The sequence below is a fragment of the Helianthus annuus genome, chromosome 3 (assembly GCF_002127325.2).
Source record: "Helianthus annuus cultivar XRQ/B chromosome 3, HanXRQr2.0-SUNRISE, whole genome shotgun sequence".
Lineage (NCBI taxonomy): Eukaryota > Viridiplantae > Streptophyta > Magnoliopsida > Asterales > Asteraceae > Helianthus > Helianthus annuus.
Genome location: NC_035435.2, coordinates 20,708,733 through 20,728,583, shown reverse-complemented (window position 1 = coordinate 20,728,583; position 19,851 = coordinate 20,708,733). Strand labels below are relative to the sequence as shown.

Below are 19,851 nucleotides of genomic sequence, written 5' to 3'. Positions count from 1 at the left end.
AAATCAAAATTCAAATAATTTCAGAAGTCAAGGTCAATATCAAAATTGATACCATAATAATGGTGGTCGAACTTTTTATAACAATGGCTTTAGAAATTATAACAATCAAGCTTCTTGGAATCAAAACTCAAGATTTCAAAGGTCACATAGTCCAAACACATATAGGAACCCACAGGACCAGAGACCTTATGGAAATCCTGCCCCATTTCCATCAACAGGTCCAAGATCCAAGACTCCAGTTAGGAGTGATGGACATTGGATGGATGTTCCTGTAGTTGATGAATCTGGACGACCCAAGACCATCAAGGCTTGGGTCCCCCACTCTAACTAATCTTTTGGTTGGTGTGTGCAAGAGCTGCTAAGGAGGATTATCAACTTATGGTATGTTGATAGTGGCTGCTCCAGGCACATGACGGGGGATGCGAGGTTGTTTTCTGAATTTGAAGAATATGATGGTGGACATGTAAATTTTGCTGGTGCTAAAGGTGGAAGGATTACTGGACGAGGAAAAGTGACGAATGGGAAGATCACATTGGACAAAGTGAACTATGTTGAGCAGCTGAAACACAATCTGATGAGCGTGTCACAAGTCTGCGACAAGGGTCACTCGGTCCATTTTACAAATACTGAGGCATTGGTGTTGAAACCGGGTTTGGTCATTCCGGACGATTGGATAGTGATGCGTGCACCAAGGAAAAATGATACTTATGTTATGGACATGGGTGCCAAAGATCCAACTGGTGCGGTGGCGTGTTTACTGTCAAAAGCATCTGAAGCTGAATCTATGTTGTGGCACAGACACATGGCTCATATTCACTACCGCAAAATGAATTACATTATCAAAAATGAGCTAGTGAAAGGAGTTCCATTGCTGAGGTTTCAAGTGGAAGATAAATGTCTTCCATGTCAAAAGGGAAAACAACACAAGAAACCTCATAAGTCTAAAACAGTAAATTCCATTAATGCCCTTTATGAATTACTTCACATGGATTTATTCGGTCCAGTGAACGTAAGGAGCATAGGTGGAAAGTACTATTGTCTTGTTGTCACTGATGATTACTCACGTTATTCATGGGTTTTCTTTTTAGGTACAAAAGATGAGACAGCAGAGATGCTTATTGATCTTTTTACAAAATTGGAAAACGTTCATGATGCAAGGATCAAGAGGATAAGGAGTGATAATGGCACGGATTTCAAGAATCGGATTCTGGATCTCTATTGTCTTCGAAAGGGAATTGAACATCAATACTCTGCTCCCTACACTCCTCAACCGAATGGAGTCGCTGAAAGGAAAAACAGAACGTTGATTGAAGCCGCTAGGACGATGCTTTCAGATTCAAAGCTACCAGTTCTTAGTTCTTTTCTGGGGAGAAGCTGTGAATACAGCTTGCTACGTCCTAAACAAAGTTTTAACCGTTAAACGTTTTAACAAAACTTGTCATGAGTTAATGTTTAATGAAAAACCAAACTTAACAGGCTTTGAACCATTTGGATTACCCTGCACCATTGTGCGAAACAAAGATAAACAAAAATTCGGTGAGGTGGCAGACGAAGGCTACTTTCTAGGCTACGTGCCTGGCACACCGAATAAAAGGGTTTTTAATCTAAAAACTGGTAAAATTGAGGTTGTTTTTAATGTGGAAATTACTTCCTACAAGCCTCAACAATCAACGAGTGGTCCTACTATATTATATGATTATGAAAGTGTTTTTAAATCATTTAATATTCCTGAGGTTTCTGATGCAGATGATTCTTAGCTGATTCAAACAGTGATTGGTGAAGACGATGATGGCGAGTTCATGCCTAGATCGAATGTTGATATGTCAGATGCTCCGGAAACTTCCCATGGTGTTGCTGATCCTGATTCAAGTGATAGTGAACCTGAACCCAATCAGGGGGAGGATTTCATTAATCCATTTGCAAATCAGAATATTCAGGGGGAGGTTGGATCAAACCTGGGTGACAATCTGGAAGTCGATGCTGTTGCTACTACACGAGCAAATAGAGATCATCCAGTTGACATGTGTCACACCACCAAAATCCCACACGCGGAGTACCACCGCTTGGAGGCGTGACTGACCAGGATCAAGCCATCAATCATATCAAACATAGCATTTAATAGTAATGAAAGTAATTAATGTAATTCGTCATGACATGATTGATGTTTCAAAACCAAACATCGTTTAAGTAGCGGAAGCATAGTAATGAAATCTCAAAATAGTGATAAGTTCAGATATCGTTCATGATCCATAACCCACAACGACCTGCTCCTCCCTGTGCAAGCTCCATAAAGTACCTAAGGTCCTGCAAGGCATGCAGCAAAATAATCAACAAACTAGTTGAGCGAGTTCACAGGAAGTAAGTTCGTAATAGTAATGCGTAAGTTCGTCTAGTGGGGGCTTCCCATATAAGTACATACTATTGGTGAGGGATTCTCACGTTTATCCTTAACAATGGGGGATTCCCATTGTAGTACTTACTAGACTAGTGCAACCATGTGTTCTTCTTAAACCGAGAACAGGAATACGTACTGGGTCACGTAGGCTTTACGTGACGTGCCCTTCCCCGAGGACAGTGGTACGCGTGGGTGGCTACGTAGGCTTTACGCAGCGTGTCCTTCCGACCCGGAAGACAGTGGAAGGTATTAGGTTACGTAGGCTTTACGTAACGTGTCCTCCCGACCCGGGAGACCAATGGCAAATACTGGGTTACGTAGGTTTTACGTAACGTGTCCTGACTATCCTGAGGACGATGGTCTATAGTCTAGTGAATGCGTAAGTACGAGTAACTCTTTCAATATCAACAGATCCAACCCAATTCCCAACCCGAGAATCCCATGCCTTGGCTGTGTGAACTCACCTTGGTTTGCTCGGCAGATACACAAAGAGTACAGGTAAGCTAGTAAATGGTCAACCACGTCCTATCATGGTTATAATACAAGTCAGGTTTTGACTTCACGAAATGCACGTATAAAACATACAAGTTAACATGTTTCGAGCACTTATGGAACATGGTAACACTTAGCAGTCAAGAGCATAACTTGTGCGTTCTAATCTTGGCCCAACATAACCCGGCCCAACCTGTTGTGCGATTTCCCATAAAGCCCGGTCCAAATAGTTATAGCAGTCCAATTAGCAGATATGTAAACAAGTCCAATTACTTGGCCCAATCAATTGGGCCCGTGACAAATGTGAGTCCAAGACAGTGTGTGCGAAGTGGCGGGTTTCGAGTCGCAACTAACGATCTCGAGTCGCAACAGGGGGGTTACGAGTCGCAACGGTGGTTTCGGTTTGACATGGTCCGGTTACGAGTCGCAACGGGACTCGCAACCTCGGTCTCGGCTTGTCATGGTCTGGTTACGAGTCGCAACGAGACTCGTAACCGTGGTTTCGACTGATGCTGTTGTGGTCTCGAGTCGAGACTGTGGGTTCCCCACTCGCAATCTGGGTCGCAACCAAGTGTGTAACTGATTTCCATAATTCATGCAATGATTTATCCGTGATTCTAGCAAACATCTAAGGCAGTTTCGGAAATCAGATCAAACAACAGTTTCAAACAATTCAAAGTATATTCATATCATCATCATCAAGAACAGCAATCATCAATTAATCAAGCACAGAATCGGATCATCATTCAAACCAAATCGACTCCTTTATCTAACATGCAACCTAATTCTTTAATCACAGCCGGTTATCAAGCAATATCCGAACCAATTTAACATGTTACCAACACCAATTCAATTCAATAATCATGCAGCCGGTTAACAAGAGTATTATCACTAATATCACCAACATGAACCCTAGTGTAAACGTATTCAATCCTCATAACCAAACATAACATCGGTAAACATATACTAACCGGTTGAGATGGAACGAAACCGAGGAGAGGATGAGGGGATCGCCGGCTTCGAGAAGAGGGTTGTCTTCGATTCCAATTCCGGTCGCAAGAGAGAGAGACGAGAGAGAAGTAGGGTTGTGTGTGTGAGTGTTTTGGTAACAATGAGAGAACAAAACCTCCTAACTTGGTTTAGTGTTTGCGAGTGGAGAATGGGCCGAGCCCAACTCGGCTGCCTATGGTGTCCGATTACAAGGAGTGGCCCGAAATGGGCTTGTGTGACCAGTTAGCTTTGTGCGATCGGGTTTTAGTGTGTGGTTTGGGCTCGTGCAACACATAACATACATACACACATAATGCACATAAACATAACATATCAAGTATTCATTCAATTAATAACGTTCTCGTAAACACGTATCGTTACACAAAGTAAGTCTAAGGTTCGAGCTGTCACAACATGATCCTTGGAGATCCTACTGCAGGTGTTCAGACAAGAAGATGCATTGCAGCGAATTCTGGGTTATTTGTTTCGATTGAGAAGACTGGGATAGTGAATGAATGCTTGTATAGTTGCTTTATTTCCCAAGAGGAGCCGAAGAACATTCATATGGCTCTTAAAGACAATTCATGGGTTGAAGCTATGCAAGAGGAATTGGCCCAGTTTGCGAAGTTGAAGGTCTGGGAGTTAGTGGACCTTCCTAAAGGTGAAAGAGAGATTGACACTAAATGGGTTTTTAGATGCAAGAAGGATGAAAGAGGGATTGTCACACGCAACAAGGCTCGGTTAGTTGTTAAAGGATTTAATCAGCAAGAAGGGATTGATTACAATGAATTGTTTGCACCTCTGGCAAGGTTGGAGGCAATTCATTTGTTTCTGGCTTTCGCTTCATTCAAGGGCTTCAAAGTTTACCAACTTGACGTGAAGAGTGCATTTCTTTACGGAAAAGTCCAAGAACTGGTGTATGTCTCACAACCAGAAGGGTTCGTTGATCCAGACTATCCAGATCGAGTGTACAAACTTGATAAGGCTTTGTATGGGTTACACCAAGCTCCCAGAGCGTGGTACGAGACACTGTCTACACATCTGCTCAAGAATGGTTTTGAAAGAGGTCAGATTGACAGTACACTGTTCATTAAGCAAAAGAAGGAAGATTTTCTGCTGGTACAGGTATACGTAGATGACATCATCTTTGGGTCATCTGATGAAAACACGTGTAAAGAATTCGAACAGGTGATGAAGAGCAAGTTTGAAATGAGCGCTATGGGTGAGCTGTCTTACTTTCTGGGATTACAAGTTGAACAGAAGGAGGATGGGATGTTTATACATCAAACGAAGTATGTGTATGACATTTTGGATCGGTTCAAAATGAATGATTGCTCTACTTCTAACACACCTATATGCGAAAATCACAATCTTGGCCCAGATCATGAAAGTACTGAAGATGTTGATCCAACTCATTACAGGGCGATGATCGGTTCTCTAATGTACTTGACTGCTTCAAGACCCGACATCATGTTTGCCGTATGCTTGTGTGCCAGATATCAGGCGAATCCGAAAGAGTCACATATGAAAGCAGTGAAGCGTATTCTTCGTTACTTGAAGGGGAAACCTAAACTTGGGTTGTGGTATCTAGCTGATAGTGATTTGAGGTTCGTTGCTTACACTGATTCAGACTTTGGAGGATACAAATCGAACAGAAAATCTACAACTGGTGGTTGTCAGTTCTTAGGAAGCAGGATCGTGTCTTGGCAATGCAAGAAGCAATCCTGTGTGTCTACATCTACGTGTGAAGCTGAATATATTGCTGCGGGTAGCTGTTGCTCTCAGGTTCTCTGGATTCAACAGCAGATGCGCGATTACGGTTTGGATTTCACTCGTACTCCTATTATGATAGATAATAATGCCACTATATCAATCACAAACAATCCCGTAAAGCACAGTAGAACTAAACACATTGACATACGTCATCACTTTATACGGGATTGTGCTGAAAAACGACTAATTGAATTACATCAATTCGACACAGAAGATAACCTTGCTGATCTTTACACTAAAGCTTTTGATCGAACTCGCTTTGAACACTTAGTCGAACTCAACGGGATGAGGAATCCTGAATAACTGGTTTTTCATAAGAATTTTGTAAATAGTTTACTGCTTTCTCAAAAAACAAAAATACAAAAACATTGAAAAATCAAAAACATAAAAAATAGAAAATCAAAAATGAGTTATCACTATGTGAAAAAGAAGAAATGATAGTACATCGGCAAGTTAGTCTGTCACACTGAAATTGAACCAAAATTGCTTAAGTGTGATAGCAGCTTCATCATATGATGTACCAGTAGGCAAAAGCATGAAATAATCAACTTACCAAAGTGATATAAACCTAAATGCACTGAGTATGAGTGGGAACACATCAGTGGTGTATGGTTTAATGACCTTAATTCTTGCGTTGATTGATTGCCAAAATCTGAAGTCTTGGGTCTTTATACTGTTATTTCATCCGGGGATATCAGGGGTGTCCTTCTGCTGCATCCAGATACATGCTGACCTAGACACACCCAGGATATCTTAAAAGAGCTAAAATATGCCAAAACCCTGAAAATGAAAAAGCTCTCAGAGAGAGTCATTCAATAAGTGCAAAATGCACAATTCGTACCAAAAATGGCATCTGTCTTAGCCCTCGATAAGATATTTTGGTCTCTATGCTGTACAAAAGTACTGACCTGTTCACCAATTATCTATCGTTGAAAAACAAAACGGATGAATTCAGTATACTCACCTACTATGATGAATCTTTGTGCATACCTTGATCGCGGGGGTACATCCTGAAGTGCGACACGCTTGTATTTCGGTATTCTAACATTACCTTAACGTATCATACGGTAATGGTACTTGAAATGTTCATGCATTTTGTTTAAGTGGACAAACATACTGGTAATCGTCTTGAACTGCTTTTCACTAAAACATTACATAAAGAATTAACTAATTGTGTGAAACAGTTTGATTGTGCTGATATGATCTTCTTACTGGTGATTCTCACAAAAATAGAGTGTTTATTGCTTTTGTATTAACTTGATTTTAGAAAATATAAAAATCCAAAAATAGTGTCTTTTTCTGTTTAAAATTCTAAACGTACGGAAAACTGTTATTCTTGGAGGAATTGTTACTGATAGGGGGAGACGGTGTTAGTAAGTGAGTTCAACATTTTCAAATCAAGCAGGTTATAATGTGTTTTGTTTGAATTTGTGTGCGTGTTGGTGCTGAATGGAAAATGCTTAATCTGTAACACAGTTTAACAAATCTCTTGAATAATAATAATTGTTTAACTTATGTTGAAAAATTCTTATGGGTTCTCGAGATGTTTGTTTTATAGTATACAGATTGAAGCTGTATGTTGCTGAAGAGTTGCTGTGAAGATGAGAGTTTGCTTGGATGCATGGTAGAACCTCCTTTCTACATTGCAGTCAAAGTTGAAGAGTTGAAGATTGCTATTCAAATGCTGAACTGGAGTTTACTCAAGCGCTAATGTTTTGAAGATTTGGTGATTGGATGCATCAGCTTAGGGGGAGTCTGTTGCTGACAGAAGCTGTTAAAGCTGAAGCTATCCAAAGACCAAAAGACTGTGAGATTCTGAAGACTGAAGTTACCTTTGCGAGCTATTGTCAAGGGGGAGTTTGTTGGTGCATGTTTTGTGACAACAGCTTAGATTTGGTCTTTGGATATATTGTAATTAGTAAAATGATAAACAGTTAGCGGGTTTAGCTTTGTAATAGTTTGTAATAGTGAATTAAGAGTGATTGGGCCAAACCAAACCCACATATGGGGGAGGGTTTGCGAATTGGGCCTTGCCCAAGACCTAGCCCATATGCAAAGCTTTGTCCTATATAAACAAAGCTTAGCATTAAGGTTTAGGTTAATCATCTAATCACCTTAATAACTTGGAGAGAATTCGTGAAAGACAACGGCTTGGACGAATTAGGATCTTGATTGATTGTAGTCGTTACGAAGATAATCAATAAAGATCGGGTTTGAAGGAATTTCTGTTTTCTACACTTTTCTGTGAAATCTGATCTAGAGGATTCCGCACTCTAGGTTGGATCGACGATTCTGTTACGATCCGCACGCGTTACGGGACTTATAGTTATGGTTCGGTTAATTCGGTTTTTTGCACACCCCTAGTATAGATAGATAAGGGATTCAAGCTTTTTGCACCTCTCCCATGGTGGGTAATGCCCGCTCCGACTCGTGAGGTGTTACTAGGTTTGAACCAGGTTCTCGCAGGATCTATACACTGAACGACACATAAAATTTACCCAACCACCCTTCTAACCTCCTTCCAGACAATTATCGTGCTTTATATAGACCGTAAAGACACGAATATGTGAATCAACGACATATGAAGAATGATTAGATAAATTTGCCTTCAATATAAAAAACTAGTTATTAAAGTCATTAATACATATCCAATTAAAAAGTTGCCAAAGATTAGAAATCATAAAAGAAAATACATAAAAGATATGTCTTCACCAAGTGATGTAAGAGTTTAGCCAAGCATGGTCTTTGTTTGACAAAGACTCTTACTATCAATCTTGGATCCCGAGACTACACACACACTCTAAAAGATGGAAAATGGATGATGGTGGTGGATGATGGTGTTGTAGTGGTGGTGGAGTGGTGGCAAGTGAAAGAGAAGTGGTTTTCTAAGGGATGGTTTGGAATGGAACCAAGCACATCTACTTATAGTTGAAATCACAAGCTCCACCACGACCCGTGCCTTCCTGGCACGACCCCGTGGTCATTTCTCTCTATCTTCCTCATTAACTGCTTGTTAGATCCTATATTAACACAGCCCCGTATGTCAATGGCACGGCCCGTGGCCAAAGCACTTGCTGTACTATCGCAGATTCCGAAAATCTTTGAGTTGACCATGCCCCGTGTTGGCTTAGCACGACCCCGTATTGGCTGCCAGTTTTGTCCTTTGATGTTGTCTTTTCTTCTACACAGTATCCATCTTTGGAACGGCCCTGTGTCAAGTCTTCTGATCTTGCTATTTTGTGGTTTGAATGTGATTTGGGGCTCATCAAGTTGTGTCAATTCCTCGTTCTTTGCATTTATGTTGGTTTTTGCTGTCTATTTGCTCCTTTTGCACATTTAAGCTATTTTAACCCTGAAAATTAAAAAGGAACAGAACACGAGCTTTTTCCAACATTAGTACTGAAAAAGGTTAATTTTACGATGTATTTGATATAATTTATATGTTGTATTTTAAGCACATCAAATACCCCCACACTTGAATGTTTGCTTGTCCTCAAGCAAAACTCTATTACGTCGCTTACACACCCAAACAGAATAGGTAGAAGAGAAGGTTTTTGTCTCATCTTTAGAGTGTCGGGAATCCATGTTCTAATTTTTTTTTTGTTTTTATTTTATTTACAATCTTATTCGTCATGATTTATTTAAAACACAATTTAAGAAAAAATATTTACATTGGGCATAAAATGCCTTTATAAAATTCTATTTAGTTATATACAAATTTACACACCTCACAAGTGGTCACTCAACACTCGGCCGATGATGTATTAAGTGAAACGCTCATGCCCATTTTGGAACTTACTCCTACCATAGGCTTGACAATCAATCAAACCTCCTCCTTTTGACGTTAAATCCTTATAAATATAAAGAGGGCTTTTGAAGGATAGGTGGTGGTTCGGGTTTTGTATGTTTTATTGGAAAAGGGTGAAAAACGTAAAATACCGGTTTTTCTATTTCTTTGTGGCTTAGCAAAAAAAAAATACTTTGGCTAATTTTTCTGATTTTCTGATTTTTTTTGGTTGCCAAAGTTGAAACTGAGCCATTATCATAAGTTTATAACTGATAGGTTTACAAAAATGAAAGATGAAAAATGAAAAGGTTGGTTTTTGTGGGATTGGAAATGAAAAGGTTTCTAAGGTTCAAAGGGTTTAACTAGGGGGTGTTTTTAGATAAAGCAAAGAAAAATAAAGGTTTTGTTTTTGAAAAATGGGTTGGTCCTAATGCCTCCATCAATTACTTACATGGATTTTTGTCGGTAAGGACTTTGAACGTATTGCATCGTCAAGTTCTAGATTCGTGAGAACCAAACGGGCTATTCACACAATAAACGAAAGTTGAGCAATTGGTATAGATGTATATCTGTATGCTCGGTAATGGCTCAAACTCACTTTTGTAGGAAAAGGGTTGTAGTGTAAAAATGTATATATAATCAAAGTTTACAAAGATTTATGATGCCCGTTTTGGTAATTTTATAAATTGGTTCTTTTTATCACGACCAAATTCATAAAAACATATTTTTTAGAACTTGTTAAACACAACTAAACCAAGATAAGTAAAAAAATAAAAAGAAAAATTTTGAAAAAGTTTGGGGTGATTAGCGGTTCCAAGGTGAGTTTTGTGTAAGGCTTGATTTAGGACAAACGATTCAAGGGTTTTATTATCCTCCCCCACACTTAAATTACACATTGCCCTCAATGTGTCCCAAATAGTGTTGGTGCATACATCTGTAGACTTCGTCTTGTATCGAGTCTTGCATTGCACATGGCATGAAGATCGAGAAAATATGACAAAGATCTAATTTCGCACGAAGTTGATAATTCCGTTTGAAGAGTGATCTTGTAATTCCGCACGGAATTACAAGTTAATTCCGTTTCTGAGGTAATTTATTGTGAAGTGTGATTCCGCATGAGTGTGTTTCGTGCGGAATTAGTAAGTCTATAAATAGCTGTAATCTCGTGTCATTCCATACGAAATTACTTTGGAGTTTTCCGACGGCGAAGCTCTGTCGAAGTGTCTTCAGATCTGTAATTGGTCACAAATCAATATACAAGACAGTTATTAGTGAAAATCTTGCTGAATTCATGCATTATGTCTGTTTCCGCCTTTCATAGTGTATAGAACACCTCTGATCGACTCAATTCGGGTCTGACAACGATCCTACATGTGGTATCAAAGCACAGGAGGAGGAGTTCTGCAAAATTCAGCCTGATTTCATCTCATTTTCTTTCTTCTACACCTTCTTTTATCAATTGAACAAGTTTTAACGGTTAAAAAGTTCTGAATTTCACACATCTTAATCAGAATCATGTTTTAACAAAGCCTTGAGAAAATTGGACCTAAATTCAATCAAAATCTGATGAAACAAGTAATTCCGTTTCAAATATGCTGACATCATCATTAATCTCGTGTGAAATTGTACTTTAATCTCGCACAGAATTAACAAATTTAGATAATTTCGTTTGAAAAGATTACTAATTCCGCACGGAATTAGTAATTTTGCTCCAAAGTTCTTAATTCCGTTTGAAATCTGAGTAATTCCGAATTACCTGATTTCGCTTGAACTTTTAATTCCGTTTGAAAGTTGTGTGCAGGTAATTTCGCTTGAAAGCCGTAATTTCGTTTCAAAGTTGTGTGCAGGTAATTTCGCTTGAAAGCCGTAATTTCGTTTGAAAGTGCTGATTTTGGAAAACGTGTTACCGAATCATGGAAGAAGATTTTTATAATGCATTTGCTTCATCCCCGACTACTCCAGCTGCCATTGCTCAAAGCATGAATATGGAGAACGAAACCGGAACTTTGCAAAAGCCCCCGAAGCTTATGGGCATTGAGGAGTATTATGGGTGGAAAGATCGATTCGAAAACTGGGTACAAGCAAATCACTTGAGGTCTTGGGAGTGCATTGAGAAGAAGTACGTTAGACCACTTACAGATTTGGGTGTTACAAAAGCAATTTCTGAATTGAATGACAAAGAGAGAGACATGTATAAAGCAGAAAAAATGATGATCAGTTTGTTACAGCAAGCTGTAAAAGAAGATATTTTTATCCTGCTTCAACATGATAACACTGCGCGTTCAATCTGGGATGCTTTGAAGGTTAAATTCGAGGGTAGTGAGAAAATGATTAAAAGCAAGAAAGCGTTACTAAAGAAAGAATTCGATTTGTTTTCAAGCTTGGCAGGAGAAACATCAAAGAAGCTGATTAAAAGATATTGCCACTTAGTTTAATCTATGTCTTTGTTGGGAATAGAGAAAACTCAAGATGAGTGGGTCGATAAGTTAGCTGATGCTTTACCTCAAAAAGAGTGGGGTACATTCTTGATGATCTTGAAAAATACTAGGGAATATGATGGATTGACTATTTCACAGTTCATTGAAAAATTGAAAGTCAAGATCTTGAACAACAAAAGATTGCGAGGATTCATAATCCGAGTAATCAACAAGATGTAAGAATGTATTACAAAGGTAGTGTTCAAGAGGTTGAAATGAGTCCGAAAATTCAAACTGCTTTTAGTGCTGGGAACTCATCTGGAACTGTTGATCAAAGTTCAAACAGTAGCAGTGGAATCTCTTCATACCCAAGTATGAATCCGAAGAGTTCAACTACAATTTTTCAGCATCAAAGTTCAAAAACTGGAAATGGTTGTGTGATACAGTGCAACATTGCATTGAATCTCCCGAATGGTCAGAGTTTATCTGAAGAAGTTGCAAGAGATCACATGTCATTACTTGCTACAGTTTTGGAGACTTATGAGAGTTTGGTTGCTGGAAAGATCAGAAATCCTATGTTGACAAAAGAGGATTACGATCAGATTGATGCTGAAGAGATGGAACTCATGGACATCAAATGGTGCTTGGCTAGTGTCTTGAGGAGAGCAGAAAAGTTTAAAATGATTATAGGGAGAAATGATTTTCTGGATGCACATGTTTCTACTTTGGGTTTTGATAAATCTAAAGTTACGTTTTTTCGTTGCAGGGAGAAAGGTCATTTCAAAAGAGAATGTAAAAACCAAGAAGCTAGTGGAGCAAAGAATCCATTTGGAAAGGATGATTACTATCGGAAAGCCATATATCAACAAGTTGCTCATCAACCACAACAACAACAACAAATGGAGCCACAAACTGCACATGCTAGAATGATCGAAGATGCAAATAAGAAAGCTTATTATGGCATTATTGATCAAGATGATGAAAATGTGGCAGAAGGCTTCAGCTGGGACAAATACATTCCACCTGATTCAAAAGTTGTTGCTCTAGTTACAAAAGTCATCCAAGAACCTGAATTGTTTACAGAATGGATGAATATGATTGGTGTTAAGGCTAAGAATCAAGATGAAGAGTCTGTTTCATCAGATGAAAGTTCAGAAAGAACAACTGTTTTTGATCAAACACCATCTGATTCTGGTTCTTCAGAAAAGACGATAGAATTTGACCAATCACAAACTGATGATAGTAGTGATGATGAAGAAGAAAAGCATATTAATGTTGCAAAAACTCAACTATCTCATGAAAGTTTTCAATTTTATTTTGCAGATCGCTTGGAGAAGTTGAAGAGGAAACGAGCAGCAAAAGAGTTGAAAAAGGAGAAAGTTGAAGAAGTTAAAGTTGATGAAAAGTTGGGTAAAAATGAAAAAGTTGTTGAAGTTGAAAAGATTGTGGAAGTCATCAAGCCTTGCTTAAAGTGTTTAGAACCTTGCAAGCAGTGTGTAGAAAAGGATGAGAAACTAAGTGAGAAAGACAAGACGATAGAAAAGTTACTGTTTAATCTTAACTACGTGAAAGAATCTTACGATGTGTTGAACAGAATGGTAACAGGTCTGCAAAAGACTAATTATGAAAGAGAAGATGCACTGATAATGCTGAATGTTGTGATGATGTCGAAGCAGAAAGCTATCAATTTCTATATTGAAGAAAGTTCAAAGTGGAAGCAAGAGTTGGAAACTGAAAAGATAGAAAATGAGAGAATCAGACGATTATTATAGAGTTATTCTAGTTCTGATTATCTTATTGATCGAATTTATCCAACTGTTGCAGGTATGGAAGCATTTAAAGATGAAAAGCCGAAGAAAAAGGATACTGGTAAGAAACAGAGTGTTAGCTATAACAAGTGTCCGCCTCCAATCTGGGAAGGATATTCTCCCAGAAAACCAAATGAGGAGCAAGTCCAAAAGGCAGTCAATATAAAACTGAAGTCTGATATAACTGATGAGTTACCAGAAAACATTAACATCATTTTTACATCGTCTGACACTGATCATGAGTCCGAGTTGATAAAAAAGGTGGTTGATCAAGTGTTGGATAAAGATGAGGAGTCTGAGTCTGGAAATTCGAGTTCATCGGTCAACAGTCCAAAGATGTCGGTTAAACGGGCTTACAGTAAAGAGTTTTTGTTATCAAAATCGAATTTGGATGATGAAACATTCGAAGTTGCATATACTTTGAATGATTCTGACAAATTATATTCTGACAAAGAATTTCCAATAAGAAGTGTTCGAATTGAAATGATCAAAAAGGTTTTCAAAATGACAGAAGTTAATATTTCTGAAATAAAAGATTTAAATCTTACTGAAAAACCTAAAAAATACACTTCAAGAGTTCAACAAAGATTAAACAAGAAAAAGGGTTACAGTTCTGATTCAGGTTTTCAAAAGAAACCAAACCATAACGGTAATTTTAAAAACAAGGGATTAGGTTTTATTCCACCTGAAAATTAAAAAATATGATAAAATTTCTAAAACAAACACTAAATTTGTTTCAGGAGGAAGTGCTGAGGAAGAACAGAAGAAACCTTTCTGGAGACAATCAAACCAGGAGTTTCTCGCTGAGAGGAAAGGGACTGGAGTTTTTCATAGAAAAGATACGAGAACCTGTTTTAAATGCAATGAAGCTGGTCACATTGCATGGAATTGTCCGTTGGATACAAAGAGAAAACAGGGAGTTTCTGAAAAATTTAAAGGAAAAGTTGTTGAGAAAAATGAACAACCAACTGAAAAATTCAAAGTTTTTGAAAATTCAACTTATGAAGTTGGTGAGTGTTCAAAGAAAAATTTTTACAAAAAGAAAGCCAAAGACAACCAAATGTGGGTTGTTAAGAAGTCTGATGAAAAATCTGGTGATGATTCTTGTTCCACAAAGCCAAAAGAGCCACAAGTTGAAGTTAAAGAAGAGAACTCAGTGCCTTCAGTGAATGATGTTAATCTTCCATCATTGAAGGATGAAAATGTTAAACAAAAAGTTGGTAAGGTTGAGATCTCGAATCAATTCTATTCTGAAAAGAAAGAATTTGATGTCGAGAAAGCGTTTAATGGTAATGTGAAAAAAGATTTTTGAGAAAATGGTCGAGGGAAAGGCCAAAGGGGTTAAAGATTTTTATGCGACAAAGAAGGCAACTTATAACCCAACTGAATCAGAGTTAAAATCACCCAAGGTTGGTAAGACTTGGGTGGAAATTCTGTTTCCTTAAAAGATCTGACTTGCCGGAGCTCCCAAGTTTGTAATCGCGGAGCAGGAATCGGCATCATTATTGATAAAAATTGATTTTGTGAATGAATTTTTAAAATTGATAAATTTTTACAGGTTGTGACTTGCCGGAGCTTCCAGGTTGGTAAGTGCGTAGCAGGAATCGGCATCTTTAATTGGTAAAATGAATTTGTGTAGATGTGTTATTCCTACAACTGGTATAGAGGTTTGCTCTTATTAGTGATTCGTCAAGATCATTAATTTGAACTTGATGTAATCCTCACACATGATTGAAAACAAGGTGATGAATTGATCCCCGAACCTACAAGTGGTTAAAACAAAACTTATTTTCCAAAAAACCATTTTGATTAAAATAAACTTAAGTGTTTTGAAATCTAAATGGGAAAATAGTTTGTTGAGAGGGGGAGTTCTGATTGTTTATGCTGAGTGGATGGCGATTTTAAGCAATTCACAACAGTTGTCATTTTATTTGTACAGTTTGTTTTCAAATTTCTTTAAATGTGTTTGCATTTTAGGGGGAGTTAAAAATTTAAAAAAGTCAAAAACATGATAAAAATAAAAAATGAGTTTTGTTGTATAAAAGAGGAAATAATAGCACATCAGGACTATCACAACATGCTAAAGAAATGGAAAGATAAATGTGATAAACAATCTCACTGCGGATGTGTCAGTAGATTTTCATACATTTAGTAGATTATTTTTGAGATATAAACCTAAATATTCAAACTTGCTTATATCGTGGGGAACATTTCTTGGATATATGGGTAACCCCCGAAATCTTGTTTGAAAGGTCCCTCTTTCTGAGATACTAGGTCTTTATACTCAGTGATATCTGGGGTATTATTCCGGGACTTCTGATTTTGCGGAAGCAATGGCCTAGTCCCTGTATAATACTTTGCAAAATGCTTGAAATATAGCGTCGCCCTCAGTACAAAAAATGATGAAACATTGAAAAATACTAATCACGTGCTGTTGAAGAAAAGATTCTCTAAAGGGAACACACCAAAAGTCGAGCTGTCATCTCTCTGCTGAACGGAAGTTCTGACCTGAGCTCTCATGGTTTCTCACCTGTAAGACTGAATTTTGGGATCTGGATACGGGAGTATATTCAAGTGGTGGGACACGCGTATAAGTTTAAGTACTTAAGTCATTAATCACGTATCTTGAAACAGTTGAACTTTGTGTGAAAATTTAAAGTGGACCAATATACTGACAATCTAAGTGAATTGTTTAGAACTTAAAATGAAATTAAGCTTAACGGTGTTGGTGATTTGTCTCATAAACTGATATGATCCTCTTACACAAACTCACAAAAATATTGTTTGTATATATTTCTTTATTGCATTTAATTTCGTTTATTTCAAATATCCCAAAAAGATTTTCAGTGTGTTTTAGCATAAAATTTTGAAAAAAAATTCAAAAAAATTTTCGACAACTGGTGTTGAAGAGTTGATTTTCAAAATTCCAAGTGCTGAACATGATGATCATTTTGAGGGGGAGTCTATTGAAATGTTTAAATATTTTTCTTTCAAGTGGTTCATCAGAAAGAGATCTACAAGTGGTGTCTGTGATTGTCAAATCTTAAAATCATAAACTTATGTTTGTGGTAGAGACAATGTAGGTTTGAAATTTGAGTAGAGCCAGGTTCCGATACCTGAGGACTCTGTGATTAGAGAAAGCCAGGTTCCGATACCTGAAGATCAGAATGGATACCAGGTGACGATCCTGATTACAAGCGTAACTCGAGGGAGAGTCTGCTTGCAAAAGGGGAGCCTGTGGATGCAAAGAGCCAGGTTACGATTCTGGAACTAAAGTTCACGCAAGCTGAGGATGCTGATGAACTTAAGGAATCAAGATATCTGATCAAGAGAATTGTAGAGAAGATAGAGCCATGTCTAGATCTTGATCCTGAAAAAGGCATGTTGAGAGGGGGAGTCTGTTTGGTACTGATAGAAAAGAGAGCAGACAGAATGATCAAGACTGAAGGTGGCAAAGACTCGTCAACATCTGAGGGGGGAGTCTGTTGGTGCATACATCTGTCGACTTCGTCTTGTATCGAGTCTTGCATTGCACATGGCACGAAGATCGAGAAAATATGACGAAGATCTAATTTCGCACGAAGCTGATAATTCCGTTTGAAGAGTGATCTTGTAATTCCGCACGGAATTACAAGTTAATTCCGTTTCTGAGGTAATTTCGTGTGAAGTGTGATTCCACATGAGTGTGTTTCGTGCGGAATTAGTAAGTCTATAAATAGCTGTAATCTTGTGTCATTCCATACAAAATTACTTTGGTGTTTTCCGACGGCGAAGCTCTGTCGAAGTGTCTTCAGATCTGTAATTGGTCACAAATCAATATACAAGACAGTTATTAGTGAAAATCTTGCTGAATTCATGCATTATGTCTGTTTCCGCTTTTCATAGTGTATAGAACGCCTCTGATCGACTCAATTCGGGTCCGACAACGATCCTACAAATAGGATTTATTTTGGTATAATGTGTAAAAAGTATGAAAATAGCAAAATTTTTTGGTTACTTGCAGCATGGAGGCGTGCTATGGGGACACGACCCCGTGTGCAAAGTGCCTGTAACAAATTGAAATAAGAAGACTTACAGTGGGGTGGCCATAGGGGCGTGCTGGTGAGCACGGCCCGTGCCACCTTCTGGACAGAAAATTTCTGACAACAGGAAGTTGGGCACGGGGGCGTGCTGGGTGAGCACAACCCCTTGCTGCAGCCACTGTTTTGCAGTTTATGAGTCGGGAGGTCTCTAATTTACGTGCATGGGTTCCATTTTTCATCATCCATCTTCCTCTGTTGAGCGTGCATTACTCCTACAAAGCTAAATACTCAAAAGAAAACATTCAACTGAATATTGAACTAAGATTAATCTATAATTAGACTAAGAATAAACTACTAAACTAATGGATAGTCCATGGAATGCCTCCATGGTGCGCCGCGTTTATAAGGGTCCTTGGCTAGACCCAAAGTCAGTCAAATGTTACCCGTGCGGGATGACTCACACCCCGAGTTGTATCGTTGCAGTGCATCGTCTAAACTTGAGTCAATCGCGTTAAGGTATTTGACAAGATCATCCTTCGCCCGTTGCCCAACTTCAAACTTGATCTCTTTTTCACCAACCCTCCATGTTAGTTTTTCGTCACTCTTGTCCACCATAGTTCGTGCGGTGACAAGGAAGGGTCTTCCTAGTATGAGTGGGATTTCAGGGTCTTCTTCCATGGCTAAGATAACAAAGTCGGCCGGAAAAACAAATTCTCCTACCTTTACCAATAAGTTTTCTATGACACCTTGAGGGTATTTCACCGACTTATCCGCAAGTTGTATGCTCATCTTTGTATGATGTAGCTTACCCAATCCTAGTGGGTTGAACATAGAGGCTGGCATTAAATTAATGCTAGCCTCCAAGTCGGCTAGTGCATTTCTTATTGGTGACCTACCAATAGAGCAAGGGATGGTGAAGCTTCCGGGATAAATCTTCTTTTGGCGTAGCTTGTTGAGGAGTGTCGCCGAGCATTCTTCACTAAGTGTGACTTGTTGAATGGCTTCAATCTTTCTTTTGTGAGTGAGGAAGTCTCTCATGAACTTGGAATATTTTGGCGTTTGAGTGAGGACTTCCATAAAAGGGAGATTGAGGTGGAGTTGTTTAAGAAAGCTCACAAACTCAGTGAATTGCTCGTCGGTCTTTTGCCGAAGTAAACGACTGGGGTAAGGGACCGGAGGTGGTTTAGTTGTGTTGGTATTTTGGGGTCGAGTATTTTCTTGGTTATTGTCGGTGGGTGTTTTATTGTGGATTGGGCCGGTTTGTTGTGGTGTTGGTTCACTCTCGGGTCCTACCTTCCAGCTTCTTAAGTTGATTACCTTTACTTGGGCTTTGGGTTTGTTTCGGTGTTACTCGGTTAGGCTCCTTGTGATCTTTCAGTGAAATTTTGGGCTATTTGACTGAGTTGTTTTTCTATATTTTGGATACTAGCCATTTGGTTTCTAATTTCTGCTTCAGTTTGTGAGAACCTTTCTGAATATCTTTTATTGGATTCGGAAAGAGGCGAGTGATGATATCCTTACCTTTCTCTTCCTCCTTGTTGTTGTGGTTGAAAACCTTGTTGCTCATTTCGTGGTTGTTGTTGAAAGTTAGATCGTTGATTTTGATTTTGTTGGTTATTACCCCCCAATTGCCTCCAACTGAAGTTGGGATGATTACGCCACTCGGGAGTGAAAGTGTTACTTTGAACTCCTGGTGGTCGTGGCTGGTTATTTAGGTAATTTACTACTTCCGTTTTATTTTCTAGTTCTTTCATGCAACTCCAGTTTTCATGGGGGCCGTCGCATCCTTCGCAAGCCATAACCGAAGCCATTTTATTCAATTCAAGTTTCTTTATTTTATTAGTTAAGGCTTCGATTTGGGCTTGCAAAGAAGTGGATTCATCCACTTTGTGGGAGCCCGGGACTATAGATTTTAAGCCCCTATGAGTGTGTGTCACACCCCGATATTTCCACGTATTACTGGTGGGCCCGGTGGGGAGTATCGTGACGTAGTTGATATCATCATAGTCAAACAACACAAATTATAAATGCACAGCGGAAGCAAAAGAAAATGAATCACATTACAACCAAATAATAGTAATATCAAAGTATCACAACTGGACTGTAATGGATCCATAGGCGGATCAAAAGAAAAAGGAAAACTGTTCAACAGACTTTAACATCTAGA

The 19,851-nt window shown here is 38.6% G+C and overlaps 1 protein-coding gene across 1 annotated transcript; it reads right to left on the bottom strand.

Annotated features, from left to right (window-relative positions):
- Window positions 1-18,116: 18,116 nt before the first annotated feature.
- Window positions 18,117-18,761, bottom strand: LOC110931302. The gene has a single exon (XM_022174701.1). The coding sequence runs from the start codon at window positions 18,759-18,761 to the stop codon at window positions 18,117-18,119; it is 645 nt and encodes a 214-aa protein (XP_022030393.1).
- Between the last annotated feature and the right edge of the window lie 1,090 nt (window positions 18,762-19,851).